The following is a 19,277-nucleotide window of genomic DNA, read 5'->3' on the forward strand; positions in this document are numbered from 1 at the left end:
TACAGATTAATTATATAAATCCGTCTATGCAGAGATCTGTTCAAGTATTTTCCCTCAAGTTTAACTTGAGCATGTGTGTATACACTTGCATGCATCAGTCTGATTTGCTATTTATCAAGGCCAGTGCTGACTTGGCAGAACAGATGTTTCAAGATGGAAACTTCAACTGCTCATTACTTGAATTCTTGGATTAAGAATCATCAACCTGTCTGGAGCAAACAAGACATCTTACTCAGTATCTGAACCCAATCTTTAGTCAGATATTAGAGAGTCTTAACTTTAGGTAACAGCCTCATATTACTAGGTTTCAGGTACATTTCAAATATTTTTGGCCCATCTGAGAAGCAAAAATACAGAAAAATCTTTTATTGTTACCAGTTTCATTTTTTTGACCTCTATAGGTTTAATGTATATCTGAACTGGAGGCTGTTTATTACAACAGGTGTTTTTGAGAACAACAGGTCACTGACTCAGCTTTAGGAGATGAGTCTTTCCTATATTTTCATCCATTGTCATACAGCTGCTCGGCTCTGACTTGTTGCATGGTAGGGCCAGAAACGACAATGACATGCCCCTTAAGCATGTCATTTAATTATTTATGTACTATTAGAGCAGATGGAAATCTATACATGTGGAGCAATTAGACAAGATTAATTAAAATGCCTACTTAGGAAATAACATTCACAATTTTTGGAAAGGTGGTTTTCCCGTCACTTGGAAGTTTGGTGGGAGCCACCACCATTCTTTTCTTCCACCTCCCCCATCCAACACGGTGGCTTGCCTGCTTTATAGAAGCAAATGCTGTTGGCAATGCTTGTTAGCAATAGGTGGTTTTATGCTGATGTTTTAACTGCTTGAATATATGAGACAAACCCACATTCTTTACTACTAAAGAAAGCATTTTTTGGCTCCAGAATGTTATTCTGAGAATCTGTTAATAAACGCTAACTCTAAAGCTGCCGTAATTGCGTATTTTTTCTGAAATCTCCTGATTAGAGAAAAAATGTAGTAGAGAGTCCTTCGGGTCTTGTGAAATCCTGGTCTGTCAGGTGGGAGATGGAGCCTTCACAGGCTTGGTTGTGCCAGAGGGGATGGTCTGGCTGGACAAGCTAGGAGGACATTAAAGCAATGACATGCTACTGGCTTAACAGTCACTAGGAGCATAATGAGGTAGGGAAATGAATGCTCATTTGGAACTAAATCCTGATGTTGAGAGCAAAAATAATTAAGGGATGTGGTCAGAAAAAATTCCTGCACTTCTTATGCTATGTTCTTTCAAGTAGGGGAAGAAAGGATAAGCTCCTTAATCAACTGACTATGAGGTGCACAAAGATGATCCTGGGGCCTTCAGAGCCTAATATCTGCAGGGTAGAGTGTGCTGCTTACTGCAATACTGGGAGCAGTGCAGAGAGCCTGACAGACCGCTTTGGCTGTCCAGAGAAGCTAATGAGCCTGTGTGGCTGATGTTTCCTGTGGCACCTGAACTGCCCCATTCAGAGGAAGTGTAGAAAGCTCAATTTCAGGGTGTCATGTAGCTATACCCTTAGTGGTGAAGCAAGAGAGCTCGTGCTATTAGCGCTAGTGTGTTCGTAATTCGTAAAACTAAAATATATCTCCGTACTCAAACAGACTTACATCCAGCATAGGTGAATTCTACATTAGACAAAACAGAAATAAATAGTAGGCTGAGTGAGGTGAGTACAGTTCTCAAAGTCTTCAATCCCACAGAACTCAAAACACCCCCTCTTGAAAAGAACGACCTCTTTCCTCCTGCCTCCTTAGAGGGCATTTTGTAAAGCAGTTATAATTATAGACACTCAACAGCTGGGAAAAGAACTAGTAGCAGCAAATATAACTGATGGCGGTGATTATGGAAAAATAATATGGAGGAAGAAAGATGCCTAAATAGTCAGTGACCTGCATTGAAAAGATCATCTAAAAGAAGTCCATAAAATGTATTAAGAACTCTAACAATTGTCTGGTTTTAGATAAAAGCTGTAGAACTGTTGATAAGCAAGGAGAAAAAACATGCTAAATATTCCTGTGCTGCACTTGGGGAAAGAGGAGGAAATATATTTGTATCGCATAATGACAAAATACATTTCAACAGTAATTCAAGAGCATATTAAAACAGCTACTAGTTATGGTCTTAGATGAATATGTCTGGATAACCTCACACCACGAATTTTAAAAGAGATGGTCAGTGAGTTTTCAGGATTGATATTTAGTAATTGTTTGAATATTAGATATGTTCCAGAAGACTGTTAAGAAAGCTAGAGTTAGAACCAATACTTAGAAAGTGTAAATTAAATGATGTAGGTAGTTCTAAAGTTGCACTGGGACATTAATTTGAGCAGCTTCATGTGAACACTCAGTGTGGGTATTTATTAAAATAGAAAGATAATATAATTTCATTCATTATATGCTTATGAAAAACAAGACTTTGTTGAAGTAACTTTGAATAAAGTTGGTCACAAAAGATAACAGAGTTTATGCAAAACACATTTTTTTCAAAGTGTATGACTGGATTCAGCTCATCATTTTTGACTAAAATTCCTAACTGACAAGTCTCAACTTTTTTTCAAATGGAATATTGCCAGGTTGGTGTAAAAGATCTCATGTAGGGGGATCAGTTTTTAACAACAAGCTGTGTACCAACATAATAGTTGATTAGCTTTATTGAGGAGATTAAGTGTGGGGGAGAAATAAATAATGAAGGTGGGAATGCTGTCTACTGAAACTAAAAATCCCTACATTCCTTGGCATGTGGGATGCTTCTAAACTGTACATCTTCCAGTATAGATATATATGAAGACATGAAAAGGTTCATGGCTTAATTATAGCTAGTTAGCTAGATTCCTCAGATGGCCAAAAAGATGAAAATCTTAGATGCCTAAATATGTAAAGTGAACCTCAGAGAGCTGTTATACTGTAACTGGCACCAGGGAGGGTGTTTCACTGAAATGCTCAATCTTTTTTAGCATCCGCAGTTCAAGAGGGGGTGAAATCACTCCCTCACACTTAGCTGTTGAGCCTGCATGCACTTCTAGTATCTATTGAACTATTTGGTGTGTAGGCAATGGAGAGAGCTGGGCCTCAAGATGGTGGCAGACACTACTTCCCTTGGAACACCATAATTCTGGATGGACCGTGCAGTAAACTGAGGGGCTCATTTTAACAATGCAGTTTTCAGTCTTACTTACTTATGCCCCCCTCCTACTTATGCCTCCTCCTTTTATTTTTTAATAAAAATAAATAATAATTTTAAAAAAAATACACACTTAAAATTTATGTGCAGTATAGATGCCTAAATAGAGAAGAAACTGTGAAAATGGATTCTTTGAGTTATCAGATAAAGATCTACCAAGGCTGGAGGTTGATTGACTGGAGTTAAATCTAGACAATTTCAATGTTGATCAGTCTCCCACAGTGAGGTTGCTTGACTATCACTGCTTGTGGTCCAATGGATCTTTTTTGTTAGTATTTGAGAATCACACAGAAGCAGCCTACAGAACACTGTTGGCATGCGCACCATAGCCCAGGAATTCCTAATTAAAGTAAATTTGTTGCTCCATTTTTGCTGTTGCGCACCCCAAATCCATGATCTGTGGAGAGGAGTCACCCCAACTCAAAGGAGCACAAAGAATTAGTTAGCATATCCTGTCTGTCTAAACATTATACCCTTGGGGAGAAAAAAACCCCAATAACCAGAAGGAACTAGCCTTTCTGCTATCAGAAACAAATGCAGCAGCAGCAAAAGTAGGATTTTCAGTCAGTCAGAGGATATTAAAATTAGTACAGTGTTCTCACTTGCTTAATAATAAGGGTAATAACTCACGTGACCATTACCATTCTTCAACATATCCTGGTAACTTGACTGACATTTTTTGAAGAAAAAAGAAGTTTAGGAATAAATGAGTAATTTAAAAAAAATCTCAATAGCAAGTACTGATTTTCTATGCATCTGCCTCAAGACTAATTGAGGTTTGCCCTCCAGTGAAGACACATTGAACATCTTTCAATAAGTGAGCTGAATAACTAGATGTCACTTGTCAGGAGGTGTAACAGCAAAGTAGAGATTACAAAAACATGCCTCAGGTTGCAGTAGAAGGGTGAGCCAGGAGTCTGAAAGGTGCTTCCCAAGAAAACTTATGAATGTGTGCTTGATTTTTCGTCAATCACTCCATAGAAGAGGAATGTCTTTTTGTGATGAGAATGTTTAAAATCCTGATCATCAAAACCCCAGAAATTAGAGAATGTATTTGGACTCACTAGGGAAGCTAAAAGCTCGCCAGAGCATCTGTTGTGTTTAGTGGCCATCACAAGCTGACCAATAAGAAAGATGAATGAACCAAACGCTACCAACCTCAAAGACTTCAGTGCTCCACTACGAGGAAGCTGATCAGCCTTGATAAAATGTGGCTGCACAAGTCCTGTCTCCTGTTTGCTTAGGGGTTGATGACAATATTGATCTTCCTGGGTGAGGAAATTTCTGTATTTTTAATTGTGTAATGTAATGAAAAGGCACAGCTGCATCCACCTTCCATGGTTTCTATTTGCCTCGTGATGAACACTTTCCATCAAGGAAGGAACTGCCTCCACACAGTTTGTTTAGTTTAATTTACTTGAGGTAAAGCGTAGTCAGAAAATGAGAGATTTGCCAACATTGCAACGATCTAGAAATAAGATGATAGGTGAAAAATGACAGTGGGTATTGGTGATGACTCAAATGTTTGCTCACAATATGTCTTTAGAAGGGGTATACATCTATCAAAATGCATAAACACAGAAACATCCCTCTTCTCAAATAAGTCACTTGTCCATTAAAAAAGAAGTCAAATCAAATGTTACATAAGTTAAAATATCTAATGACATAGGACAGTATTACATATCTCATCCTAGTTTTGCTAACTATATTATTCCCAGGAGCTGCAGATCATTCAAAGTCCTTTAGAATGTTTTTAATTTAAGTTTTCAGGCATACATTAAGTAATAGATTATGGCAAATAATATTCAACATAGTTAAACAGTTAATTAACATAATGTTGCTTTTTTCCCCTCATCATTTTTTGCCTTTCTGAAAATATTTAGAGCCTGATCAACAGAAGTGAATAATTTTTCAGTGAGAAAAACATGAAACACTTTGTTAACACTGGCACTCATAGCTTCAAGTGTCAGATTATTTTCTACAAAACATGCTGGTAAAGCATGCAACAAAATATTCAGTACAATATTCAATTCAGCTTTATTCTGCACCTATTTTAAGGATATTAATTTATTCAAGTAATTAAGGATATTGTTTTTCAAAAAGAGTCATTTAATTTGCAGTCATATGTTACAATCAGCTTAGCTAGTTTCCACTTGTAATATACTAATATTTTTCTAAAAGTTCTTTTCATAATTTGTTTTTGAAAATGCTTTTTGCATTATTAAATAAATAAAAAGAAATATTTTCAGAACAAGAAACCAATATAAAAACCTTTCTCCATTCTAATGATACTTTGTTTTGTTGTTGTTGTTGTTGTTGTTTTGTTTTGTTTTTGTTTTTTTTTTACTAGAGCTGCTCTAGATAAAACCATTTATGTATTAGGATATTCACATTTGACCCATAAGTATTCTTGTTGCTGGGTGACTTAATGGAAGTTTGGTCTATGCCTATTGTGTTATGGTATGGAAAACTGCTGTTCATGAATGTACAGCTCATTTAAAATGTGTTTACCTGACCGGTTCATAACATGCTTAGTTAAGCTACAGAGCTTGCTTACGCACGAACTCGTAAGTAATGTGGCAAGTTGGATGAGGCAAGACTTTAACAACGTCTTAATCCCTGTGCTACTTGAAAGATATAAATAAGATAAAGGAGAGGAAAAGTTGATTCAATCTTTTAACAAAACAAGGCTTCTTTCTCTTTAGATTGCATACTGATAACTTTGTAGAGTAACAAAATACAAAGCTTCTTTTAATTACTAGAAAACCTTGTTTCTGTGTGATTCAAGAGTAAGGCCTAATGATTCATAAATCTGGCACACAGTGTTGGGTACAAATCACCATAAGATACTACATAACTGCATGTAACATGTGGGGAAAAAAAATCTATTTTATTGCACAAGAGAAATAAACTAATATTAAAACATGCATTTTGTCAGGACCAGGACAAACATCCTGTTCTACATGTTTTAAAGTGTCTTACTGTGCAGGACTACAGTTTTAAAAATTTTAAGTTTTACATTCAGAGGTGACTTCACTGACAAGTAAAAGAAGTAAAAGTGGAAGGGAAAAAGAAGTTACCTTGTTTCCTTTTGCTTCATATTAGCATAACCAGATGATGCAAATAGAGCAGGTTGCAATTGCACAAACCGTCTTTCATCAATATCACACCTGCATCCATTCCTGCTATTTTAAATCTTACATTAAAACAATTATTTGAAGATAGTGAAATTGACCTATGAAATAATTAATCATAGTAGGTTAGACCAGCTTGGTCCACTGTGTTCTATCAACAGAAGCATTTTGCAACAATCCACTGCAGTACTTCCAATCCAGGTGACGTTATTTATAGTATGAAGCAGTGTCAATAAGCTTTCCTGGTATCTAATTTAAAAATATAAATAAAAGCTCTATGTTCTTTATCCCAAGGACATTTTGGTATCGTTAAACTAGTTTCATGTCAGTATTTCCTTCAAAAATATCACTCTGAGGCACAGTGTGATGTAATGCCCACCTCCCTCTACTCTGAATGCAGGAGTGAAAACTGGGCTCACAGAAAGCTAAGTAATAACCAAACAGCCAAAAAAGTTGCCTATTCACTGAATTATGCAGCTTAAGGAATTCCACTCTACAATTACTTTGTTAATCACTAATGCATTACATTTTTAAATATCCACCCTCCATCAAATGCTATGGCCCTATTTTGTTTTATTGTATTAAATGTACTCTAACTGGCAAAATACAACTGAAAAGTTCTAACCTTTGCAAAGTCAAGTGTTCAAGTAGTCATGGCATCCATACTCTCTAATATTTGTCAAAGGTTCCTTACTCTTTCATGAAGTCAGGTACTTAAGGATGGGATAAATAAAAACTAGAAAACTGGCATTTTTTAAAGTATACATTAGAAAACGAAGGAAGAGGCATATATTAAATTCAGTACCCTATCAGTACTTTGGAGCTTTATATGGTCTGTAGAAGGTACCTCAAGCTAATAGACTGGAAGCTCTGAATGTTGTCTTGGCAGTTTCTTTTCAAAGCTGAAGGGCTGAAGGTCACTCCTTTCTTCAGAAATGCCCCCATCATTATCTTACCCAAAGTTAACTTCTGTGAACACTCATCAGGGTTGATCAGATTAAATCCAATCCGCTACCTGAGGAAAATGGTACATACTCATTTTCTTATGGAAGCAGTATAATGACTACAGAGCACTGTGAAGCCAATAGCCTTTACCAGGTTTGTTCAAACTGTTTTTGCTCTAATAAATCCACATTCAGGATCATGCTTGTTCCTATTGCAAACCCAACAATTGTTATTTCATACAGAGTGAAGAAATGTTAGTACTGTCATCTCTCTGTGTAGAAGTAGGACTTTGTGTTGTCAGGACTAGGACAAGCCTAGGTGATGTCTGAGAATGCCAGCATATGTCTGCTTTTGGTACCTCCATGGCTGAGGGGCACCCAAGCAAGAGAACCTTATGGTTACATCTTTATATTTTCAGAAATTAGATAGAAGCGATAAGAATATAGAACACGGAAAATCTCTTACATGAAAGAATAACAAAAAATATAGCTGAGAAGCTGGATCAGGTAATCCTGTTTCTAGAAAAATCCAGTGAATCTGGAAGCTTGCTTATGAAAGATAATGTATATTTTTATGAAAACTAGGGCTGTAATTCAAATCAGTAAATGTGGTGCTGTCCACTGTTGGCCCATGGGGAGTTTGCACCTTTCTGTCACAAATCTTACAATTCCTAGAGCCAGCACAGTAGATCAGACAAGCCCATGATGATGATGCAGTACAGTTATATATTTTAAAATAAAATTAATTTGCAGATACTTTATTGTCATGTAATTCATGACCAAAAGCACCTTAAACATGGATGCTCACAGAAAAATATTTTGCTTTGTATTAAAAATAAATATAATTAAACTCAAATAATTTAACTTACATTTATGTTAAAAATGTGTACGTATATATACATAACATTTAAGTTTACAACTACAAAAGAATAATAGCGAATTATTAAAGATCTTGATATTACTGCACCTGGAAACATAAGAACTTTACATAGTTTGTTTCTTTGTAATTTCACAGAGTTTATTGGTTTGAAAATACTCTGAAAATTTTTTAAATTATTCAGCTATCTCAGAATTACTATCATGGTGTGAATATATTTGACAAAGGTTTCAGCCTGCACAGATTTGAAATGACACATCAGAATGAAAAACTGCTATATTTCATAGTATTGGCTATTTGATTTTCATGGACAAGAGATCTAATCAGCTCTCTCAGGTTTCCCTAAGGGAGGTTTCAGACAGTCTCATTGTGTAGGAGGGCATCCTGGCTGCCAGTGAGATTAGCCTGCAGAGATTTTACAGGGTTGAGAAAGAAAGGTAAGCTCCCTCCTGCTGCTGGTAAACACTGTTATTGTTCTCCATTCCCTTCTGAATGGCACAAAAGCAATTCTGCAACTTTAATTACTGCAATAATGACAGAAATGACACAAAATGACAAGGAATGTGCTAATTCAGTAAGATTCAAGTCACTGACGTGTTGGTCCCTTTACTGCTCATTGTTACTTTCAAGCACGTACTCCTTTACTCATAAAGACTGAGTGAATTCTGGGGACTTAGTATTTAAATAATAAGTTAATAAAATAAAGATTAATGTGCAAGAAGTGGTGCCTAATGATCTCTTTGGAGTTGTCTGGTCAGTACCTGAACACAGAATATCTCTGATGAAGTATCAGAAAAAAAGGATTTAGCCATCCTTGTAGGACTTGCAGACTGTTTCCCAAAAGTCAAGACTCACTGGAATGCTATTTATATGCTAACCTCCAGGAAGGAAAAAAGACAAGTGAATAGACTGCATCAAAATCTTGTATTTTTCCCTTGCTTAGAATTCCCACAATACCACAGATGAGATGAGTGATATTAATTTTTTTGTGAATGCCTTACATGTAGCTCCAGATGACTGCTCCACTGGCACTGGGAGTTGTGTGCTTGGAAACTGCAGGCCTGTGAAGCACAGAGTGATAAGTGTCCTGTATGTGTGGGACTATACCTGCGATGGGGAGCATGAGAATGCTTGGGCACAGAACTGACCCTCTCTCAAGGCCTCAGAGAGAACTCAGTGGGAATATTTTCAACTTTCTTTTAAAAAGGACCACTCTACTTGGGTAACAATCCTGTATTCACATGTATATTCACACATACATTTTATATAAAACTTCCCTTGTAGAAGTCAAGCACTATATTGCTAGATCTACGTAAAAATAACACACAAAATAAACAAATTCTTCTAAAAAACTGAATAAAAAACCAAAAGACAGTCTTGCATGCCACAATATGTATCTCTAGAATCACGAAAAACAGGACCACTGGGAATTGCTAACAATTTCAGCTGCAACAGTGAATAATCTAAGTAATCCTTTTTCTATTGAACCAAAAGGAAAAATGAAAAGACTTTCATTGAAATACAGTCATAAATTCCATCCATAAGACTTTTCCTGCAATTAAGTTACATTTACTGATCCACTACTCCCTTAAAAGGAGCATTAACACAAAGACTTCAATTATTCATGGTCAAACAAAGTTGATTCTATTACTTCAGTCAAAGCGGCATTCTCTTTTACAGTGGTTATTTCTGTAGTATCTTCAAAAAGGGCAAACAGTCTGTGAAAACATGTAAGTTTTTGAGTAAAAGCTATTTCCATGATCAATCCTAACTTTTTACATTTAATACTTCTGCCATTTGCTCCTTTTATGGGGATGAAATTTGCTGGGAATTTTAGTCCCCTTCATCCTTTAAAGGGTAAGCTGATTGAAATTCACCATTTTTTTGAATCTAGTTCCAGTGTCCTGAGAAAAAGTCTCTGTCTCTCTCAGAAAGAAAAAACAAGAAACAAACCCCACAAGTATTTACTGTTATGGAAAACTTATCAGTGAGGAAAGAAACCCGGGGAATTCTTCAAAATGAATTCTGTGGAAGCAAGTTCGTGGTTCTTGTGCTGTCAGCAGAGGGCTTAAAGAGCTGCAGAGGGTCTGACATCTGCGACGAACTGTACCTACTTCTTCTACTGCTCAAAGCTTCTGCAGCACTCGCCACTCCCTCTGCCCTAATTCCCAACTCCTGTACATTTCCGCTAGCGATGCTGTCCCCTGAGAGCTGGCACCCCATACTGCTGTCAATTGCTGCCCAGCTTCAGTCCGAAATACCCCAAGTGTAACTGCCTTACTTAAGCTACGGAAGCATGCATTTTAAAGGTCAAGGGTTCCCAGTCAATCCTAGGAATTTAAGAAGGGGATAATATTGCCCAAAGACACTAAGCAAAACTTGATCTTCCAGAGATACTTATTTCATTTTCAAAGGTTGAGAATGAATACAGATTCTTGATATTCTTTGCTATAGGAAAATACTAGGGATACATTTCTTTGACTCAGTAAAAAGTCTGGCATGTGATCTATTAAATGTAATGTTAACAGGGAGAGAAATGCTTTCCTCAGTAGATCTCCCTAACGAGCACAACCCTGAAAGATGACAGGATGTTACAGACTCAAATTGTTGTGTATAAATCTGTTTTCATGTAAATGTGCTACAAACTGACAGTTGATTGAGGCACACATATATAATAACATAAATACTTTTTCAAAAGGTAATAATTTGTTTCTACAGTGCCATGTTTTCTGAGTCATCTCTTTCAAAAACATGGAAGTTGATGAATGCTTATCAGGAGTAAAAGAATTCTGCCTGATCGTCTTGCAGATGTCAGAGGTTTAATAGACTTAAGTGTTCCTCTTTTTTTTCTGGAACTAGGTATCCTACAAAAGTATAACTGAGGCAGAAAATAACAGCTAATGTATAAGAGGCAGGAAATTCCAGAGATACTGACAAATACTCAGACAATTAATATTTGAATTTACAGTTTTTCATCTTTCACAAGGTTTCATCACTGTTTTGTACAGAGAATCCTGAAATGGATGAAGACTACAAATCCCAATGACATATTGCTTCTTTGTACAGAAAATATTTAGAAACTACATTGCCAGTGAATTATGACCAGAGGATTCAGCAATAGGCCATAAAAGTTTAGATCCTTATTAAAAATAAAGTAATTATATGTTTTCAATTTTTTCCTCAAATAAGAGATTACCTTGATGCACTAAAGGTTCTTTGGTTCAAACAAGGGACAGAAAGGAAAGAAAGCAATTACAGTGTTAAAAAATAAGGAAAAACATCCTAACCTGCTCTAAACCACTGTCCTTCCTTCTTTTCAGTTCAACCCCTATATTTACAAAACTTATCACTTAAGTAACACCTACTTAATGTACCACGAAATGTAATAGTGGATAGAGATTTATTTAGGCTTTGCTGCCTTTGGTTTGAAAAAGAGGAACTGAGGATGATTATGTGGGTTGGCACTTCAGTCACAAGTTACTTACATGCATGACTGGCCTTAGAAATTTCTCTTTACTTCATTATTTTTGACTCACACATCATTGACACAAGGTCTGCTACAATGGGAGACTGCAAAGACCATGAAGAAGAATTTTGGAACAATTCATTTGACAACTATGTTTGTGGGAAAGAACATCAGTAAAAGTGCTGCACAGGTAATGCAACTGCACCTTTTCACTACTTAAAGAGTAAAAAGCTTAATTAATTTTTGCTGTAGGGCATCTTACGTTTGAATAGTTATATTTAAGTGACATTCTAGCTTTCTCATGAGAAGCTTAGAAGATCTCCTCCTAGATAATTAATTATAGCCTTGGAGTCTAGTGAGGAATCACAGGAAAAATACAAAATCTTCAACTGGAAAAAAAACCATATTGAGAAGATTTACAAAAGGCCTACATCGATTACAAGAACTTGCCAACAACATTATATGTTATCAGTGTATTCTAACAAATTACTTTTATTTTTGCACATCTAAAGATGGACCTCAGTAATTAAAAAAAAATAAACAAACCAAAAAACCACAATCCTTTGTCAGAATATGTCACTTTGTCATCTGAAGAACTGTTTAAATGTTAATAAAATTTCACCATAAATCAGCCTAATATTCTGGCAGCCTTCTTAGAAAATTGGACTGCATGGAGGACACAGAACTTTATAATGCACAATTCTGTAAGAGTCAAAATGTTCTTGTGTTTCCTGTATTTCCATAGAATAATTAAACAGAATTTTGTCTTTTGGAAGGTAAGAAGCAATAAGTGTCACTATATCAGTATATTTAGAAATAACACTATAGAGTAATTTAGGTTGGACAAGAATTCTGAAAATCAGTTATCTAGTCTATCTCAAAGTCAGGTCCAATTATACCAGCTTGCTCAGGACTTTGTCCAGTTGAGTTCTGAATATCTCCAAGCATGAAGATTCCACCACCTCTCTAGACAACCTGTTCCAGTATTTGACCACCCTTACAGTAAAAATACTTTTCATAAGAGCTAATTGAGTTTTCTAGCGCTCCATCCTGTGTCCATTGTCTCTTAAGCTATTGCTGTGCACCTCTGAGAGGCTCTGCTGTCTCTTAGGTAGTTGGAGACTGCAACAAGTTCCTCCCCTAAATCCTCTAATCTTAAGGCTGTATGAATCCCGTTCTTTCAGCCTCCCCTTCTACATCAGTTCTTTAGCTCCTGATCATCTTGGTGCACCTCTGCTAGACTCACAGCAATATGTCAGTCAATGTCTTTCTTGAACAAGCCCAAAACTAGATGCAGTGCTCCAGATGTGATCTCTCATGTACCAAACAGAAAAAATCACTTCCCTGCATTCGCTGCCTATCCTGTTGGTAATGCCACCCAGGATGCAGCTGGCTGGCACACTGCTGACTCGTATTCCATTTATTGTCCAGTAGGACCTTAAGGTCTGTTCCTGCCAAGCTGCTTTGCAGCAGTATTGGCATATGGGGTTATTCCATCCTCAATGTGGGACTGCAATTACTTTTGTTAAACTTCATCCCGTTCTTGTGGACCCAATTTCCAGTCTGTTGAGGTCCTCTGGACCTTGCCCTCCAGTGTATAGACTAGTCCCCCAAATTTGGTATTGCCTATGAACTTGCCAAGGGATGCTGCTATTCCAGTTGGACTTCACATTGTTAATCACATTTTCTGCAGGTTGGTGTGTCAGCCAATTTTCCATCCACCTTACAGTCCTTATCTCACCAGTTTGTCCATAAGGATACTATAGGAGAACAAAGAGTAAATACTTAAGATTCCAGCTAGTATCTAGCTAAAATAGCTCACAGTCCTTCTAGATAATACAATTTAATTATTAATTGATAACAGACAAACTGGATAGTCTGGGAAGTTAAACTGGGGACTGATTCATTATGAAGTATCTATTGCAAACTACAAAATTACTGTCTGCATATAGGAGCTGTTTCATGGGAAATAAAACTTAAGGATTCTATTCACATAAAAATATAAATTAAATAAAACCGAGACTTCAGGAAACCAAAGTTATTCAGAAATGTCTATACTGACAGGTTTGTGTGATTTTCTTCCCCAGTGAAAAGCCTAATAAAAGATATTATCTACACACTTGGCCTCCCTCAGTCACAAAATGATAATTTTAAACCTGTGATGTGTAATTGCTAGCATTTTTACCTCACTCTCTCAGAACTAAAAAAGGAAAATTAAAGAAATTGAAGCTTTCCTGGAGCAGAGGAGGTATTGCAGTGCTTCAAATTGCTGTTTGGAAAATGAAGAAAAGTGTATCTGGGAATCTTAAGCTTGATATAACTCAGTATTATAGAGTAAATAATTACTGTTCGTGTCCAGGTAGGAACAAATAATCGATTGAAGAGATATTGTCAAGGAAAAAGAAGCTAAGAAAAAGGAGCTTTCTCTTAAATGAAATTCAAGCAATATTTTCAGTATGCAGTACTTAAAACAATATAATCAATATTTATGTTATATATAGAAATAAACCATATGCAGTCAAAAGTGCTTTAAAATATTAGAGAACTTTTCTATAGTCAAAATAGATGGTGGAGTAGAATAAATAAGTAGAATGTCTTCTTGGAAGATGGGGCTTATTTTCATACAATTAAATATGGCAAGTTACCCATTTCACCATTACAGCCTTATAGTACTCACACATCAGTGTTCTTTTTTTATTATTTCATTGATGTAACTACACTACTATCTAGCCCATTAAGTATCAGTGCCGATAATTAGGATGCATTTTATTGCTTCTTTAGAGTATTTTTAATGCCTGTTTGGTTATACAAATGACATCAAATGACAAACTACAAATCAAAGCTGATAAGTAATTTTTTTTCCAGCTGACATGAATTTCCTTCATAGAAAGTAGGATATAGTTTAATGCTAAATCATGTATATTTTTTAAATTTCTGTAAGTCCAAACAGTTGCAAGGAATGTGGCATGAAACACAGGGTCCAAGAAAAATAATATAAAAAAGCTGAAACATGCATTCATTTGAACACTCTGAATAACATGTCCTTTAACTGCCCAGATATAAATGTGTACAACATGCTAATGTTTATTTATCTTTTAAAATTCAAATATATGTTAGTAAAATCACTGCACACATTATTTCCACACATTTTACACACACATTTTATTCACATGACAGATCTAAAAATTATTTTATGAAGCATAAGATTATTTGACAGTTATAAAAGAACCAAAACAGCTGCTAAAACCAAAAGAGTTGTTTGCTTTTATGGTAAAAAGGGCATCATTATGGTGAAAATAACTTCCTTTGAAGAAAAGCTCCCCAAAGAATTCTTTTGAATACTTCTGGAAAATGCTATGGTTATGTTTTCTTCTGCAGTTTCTTGTACCATACAGGTGCCTCTTTGTTTGTCTGTAAAATAAAGAACATTTAATTGTGAGGCAGTGAACATCAGAGAAAAACATGCAATCTACACTAAAGTCTCTTTCCTTCTTCTGTAGTTTGCAGGGATAATTGAGTTTTTTGCTTAAATGCAAATATTAAAAACAAAAGTATGCATTTAAGGTTACTATTATAATATATCTGTATTAAAACCTCCCTATTTCCAGGTTATAAAAAGCAGACTATACAGTAAAAACTAAATGATTTTTAAAAATATCCATCCCAACGAAAACATGCATAACTGTGTCATAAATAGGTTTCATTTGAAATAACATCATCTGACTTTCCCAGTTGAGAAGAGAATGGAACTTAGCAAAGAGATCTTAGGTGTGCCAAAACTGACCAACACTTTATGCAGAAATTTAGTTCTTAAAAAATGATAAATAAAAATAAAAGAATTCAGGAGTTTTCTGACACTGTAGACAGTATTTTAATTGCAGAGAATTATCCGTGAGCAACTCTGCCTTGCCTTCATAATCCTATGGGCTACTGCTACAGAGTCAGGATTGCTTAACATTCTTGTTGCAAATTCAGTGGTGGTTTGTATAAAACAAAATAGTTTTAGTTTTTATAGAAATAAAACTAATGAAGTGGAGGTGGAACACAGTACGGACTATTCTGCTTTCAGGGTTGGGTATAATCTCTTGAGTTAGTGAATACCATCTCTTTAGTCTTTTGTCCTTAAACTTTCTAGTTCCATTTTCTGTCTGCTCTCTATTCATTCTTTCCTCCAAGACTTAGTAACCATTCAATTTAAAGATCTACTTTATTAATTTTGAAGAATTCAGTTACAAAAATAAATCTGCTCTATCTGTGCAAGCTTTAAAAATTCTAGAAATTGACCTAAACTAGCAGAATTTTCACAGGACTACTAATTTCTTTTCCCTATCTAACAAGAAAACCTATGCCATCTATATCCCTAAGGAAGACAGGACAGATTACGCACTGAAACCCTGGATCATCTATGCAAACTAATTGTTTTCTCATGTTTTGGATTACTGAACAGCTCCATCAAAGACAAAGTTCGAGCAGTATGATTTAGCACTACCAAAAGGACTGTGAATGAGACAGCACTGGGTAAGCCTCTGTTTAGTCTCATAAGCTATCCAAGCAAATTCTGAACCCCTAAAATCCCCCAATGCTCTCACATCATGTCCAAGAGATGCAGCCATTTTCTACATTTTGTGTTATAAACCCAGTGTCTGGTCTGCTGCAACACAAACCTCATATTGTTTAAGACACCGAATATTAAAGTCTCCACCAGGAAAAGAAAAGAAAAATATCCAAACCTCATATTCAGACCACAAAAGCACATATGCTCTGTAGTGTGGATACACCCTACAGAAAAGTAGCATCATGAACTGTTAATAGGAGTCATGATTTGTTTTGAGATTCAGCATTGCAACTTGTCTCTCTTGAATCAGTTCAGACACAGCCATAGTCAGAAACTTCTAAACCATTTTCATGAAGCTTTCAAATACCAGAGGCACTCAATCTGAAGTGGGCCACTTCATGTATTAAAATCCAAGCATTTAGTTTCTGAAGGAATAAAACAGGGGTTTATAATATCAGGTATCCTTAGCAACAGAGGTGATATCAATACTAATCTTCCATTTTTTTAATATATATTTAGACACATACACATTAATATACATATATACATGACTATAAGTATACATAAATACACCTATTTCCTCACTCCTGCTTCTCAATATATATGCACACACTCCACTCATACATGATCATGATAGATTTAAAATAATACACAGTCTGTGAATCCCTACAACTATTAAAATTTTGCTAACCACTCTTAGTATTGAAATATTACAATTTTTTTTAAAAAAAGACCTAGTTTGCTGTGAACTTAAGATGCAGAAAGTATCAAATAGCTAAATAACATCAAAAACTGTAATTTATCTCCTCAATGTTGACCACTTCATAAAGAGCTGCAAGTACTTAGCTGAATTAATTATACATCTCCTTGACATATGAACTCGTGTTTTTCTTTTTAAAAAGTGAGAAGAATTATCAAAAAAGTTTATGGCACTTACTCTTACCATAGTACTTACAAATAATGTTGGCTTAGGTGTAAATATATTTTCTTCTTCATGTTCTGGCAGCAGTTTTACTGAAGGGTTTGATTTGTTTTTTCCCGTTGCACTTCTTACATCAGTATGAGACTGAGGTAGATTTTGTTCATAGCGTTTACCATGCAGACTAATTAGAATCTGCTTCATTGTGGCTAGTTCCTATAAAACCACAAAAGAATAATGCTAAGTTATTCAGTTAAATTACATTTGAACTTATTAAATATTTATTTGTTAATAATAACTTTATATTCACCAAACTAAATGTATAAGTGGATCAGCAAAGATAACAAGAATGAACATATACTTGCTATAATTAATAAGATTACTAATTGGACCCCAGTAAAAGTAAAAAAATAAAATGGGCACGGAGGATTTACATAACTCAAATTTTGTCTTGCTTAAAGGCAGCAAAAGAGAACATTTACTGTACAATAGGAACCCACTATCTCTTTTAATTTAAACTTCCATTTAATTCAAAAGAATTTATTTGCACTTATTTTGTCAGGCTGAGAGAGTTTACAAATCTAATTTGAATGACTGTGACAAACTGGACTTTTGAGCACTATTACTTGCACAGAAATCATATAAATACATTACTAGAGACACATATGTGTCTTTATATCCAGATTAGAAAAGAAAAAAACCAATGAAAAACCTTTAGAGGATGTACAGTAGAAACAGGATCAGAATGGAAAAGAAATTTTGTGGAAAATTAAAGTTCCAACATGGGAAAAGAAAAATGACAACATATAGAAATGCAGACATTTTCTGGATATCCTAATAATTTGCTTTGAAATCAATTTGGATTAATTAAAAAAGTAATCTTTCCTTACTACTTAGCTGAACAAAAGAGATTATTCAAAATGTACAGTAGAGTGAAAAAGGAAAAAAATAGCATTTTCTGACTTTAACTGGACATCTTCTTTTGTCATCTTGCATCACACTTAGTGCCTAATGTTCCCCTTCTGGTCCATGGAAATTACAGAATTTAAAGCATGAATTATTATTATTACTACTACTATTATTATTATTTAGAGTATTCAGTACTGTAGAACAGAAAAGCCAGTAGAAAAGCCTTTCAAGGTAAATTTTAAGACGTTACATTTTTTTAAAACTATTATTGTTTTTGTTTTCTTGCTTTTTACAAATGGTGTTGTCTTCAATAAGCAATACTGTTACTGCATTAACATTCTTTATAATTAACATTTTATCTTATCGCTCAACCAGAACAGGGCAATTCATACTTACAGCTGAACGACAAACATTTGTTACATCTTACCTATTTCTTAATACTTGCCAGAAAATTACATTGATGCACATTCTATTTTCATTGCATTATTAGTAATGAGTTAAAAAAAGGCCTCAGCCTTTTAAAACATTCCTGCCATATACCTTCTCTCTGTCCACTGCTGCTTTTAGTACAAGATACAAAGTCAAAAGAATCACGCTGTAGCCTTTAAATTGTCGCACACTAACTCAGTTACATGAATGGATGTTACACTCCACAGACTGGCTTTATCGAGTGTACAAATTGTTCTTGTATCTCAGTCATTTAATATTAACTATTTGCATAATTCAGCCATGTGTGGTGGCATGTTGAAACAGCATGACTGCAGAGCAGCTGTTTAAAAGGACTGCATAGCTGATGCCAACATGTTTTTCAAAGTTGTAAGCTCTGCAAAGATGTTGCCAAAGAGACACATAGACAGAATTTCTTGATGAAAATAACTCAAGTGAGTATACAGCAATAAATACACCATCACAGGAGATTAAATTGTACATAAACAATGTTTTGACATTAGCAAATGCTGTTCCTATACTTAAGCTGCATTATTCTGTGGACCAAATAGTTGCATGTTTGAACAAGGCAAACCCCCAAAACTGTCACACAGATTTATTTCAGAAACAGAGCTGAAACTTGTATGTGTAGGGTCAAATTCTCTTGTATCAAGATCCACTTGGCAGTCTAAAGTCTTCTCTACTTTAAAGAATCTGTCCTGTACTTGACAGCACTGTCTGTGTTCAGACTTGGAATAGGCCCTGGAGAGTCAGCTCTCACACAGTCTTCCCCTGTGACAGGAGGATTCTCTAATGTGAAGCTATAGGAAGGAATGACA

The 19,277-nt window shown here is 35.3% G+C and overlaps 1 protein-coding gene across 6 annotated transcripts in view; it reads right to left on the minus strand.

The window, feature by feature from the left end:
* Positions 1–14,491: 14,491 nt before the first annotated feature.
* PIBF1 (progesterone immunomodulatory binding factor 1) overlaps positions 14,492–19,277 on the minus strand; it is a 112,848-nt gene continuing 108,062 nt past the window's right edge. For 4 of the 6 annotated variants that reach the window (XM_032678390.1, XM_032678389.1, XM_032678392.1 and 1 more), the window contains 2 exons: positions 17,128–17,319; positions 14,492–15,040 (listed from right to left, as the gene is read on the minus strand). In XM_032678390.1, coding sequence (XP_032534281.1) covers positions 14,990–15,040; positions 17,128–17,319 — 243 coding nt within the window. In that variant the 3' untranslated portion in view covers positions 14,492–14,989. Of the gene's footprint in view, positions 15,041–17,127; positions 17,320–19,277 lie in introns of those variants that run through there. The other 2 variants (XM_032678391.1, XM_032678394.1) reach the window with 2 other exon arrangements.

Source organism: Chiroxiphia lanceolata, chromosome 2 (genome assembly GCF_009829145.1).
Source record: "Chiroxiphia lanceolata isolate bChiLan1 chromosome 2, bChiLan1.pri, whole genome shotgun sequence".
NCBI classification, from domain to species: domain Eukaryota; kingdom Metazoa; phylum Chordata; class Aves; order Passeriformes; family Pipridae; genus Chiroxiphia; species Chiroxiphia lanceolata.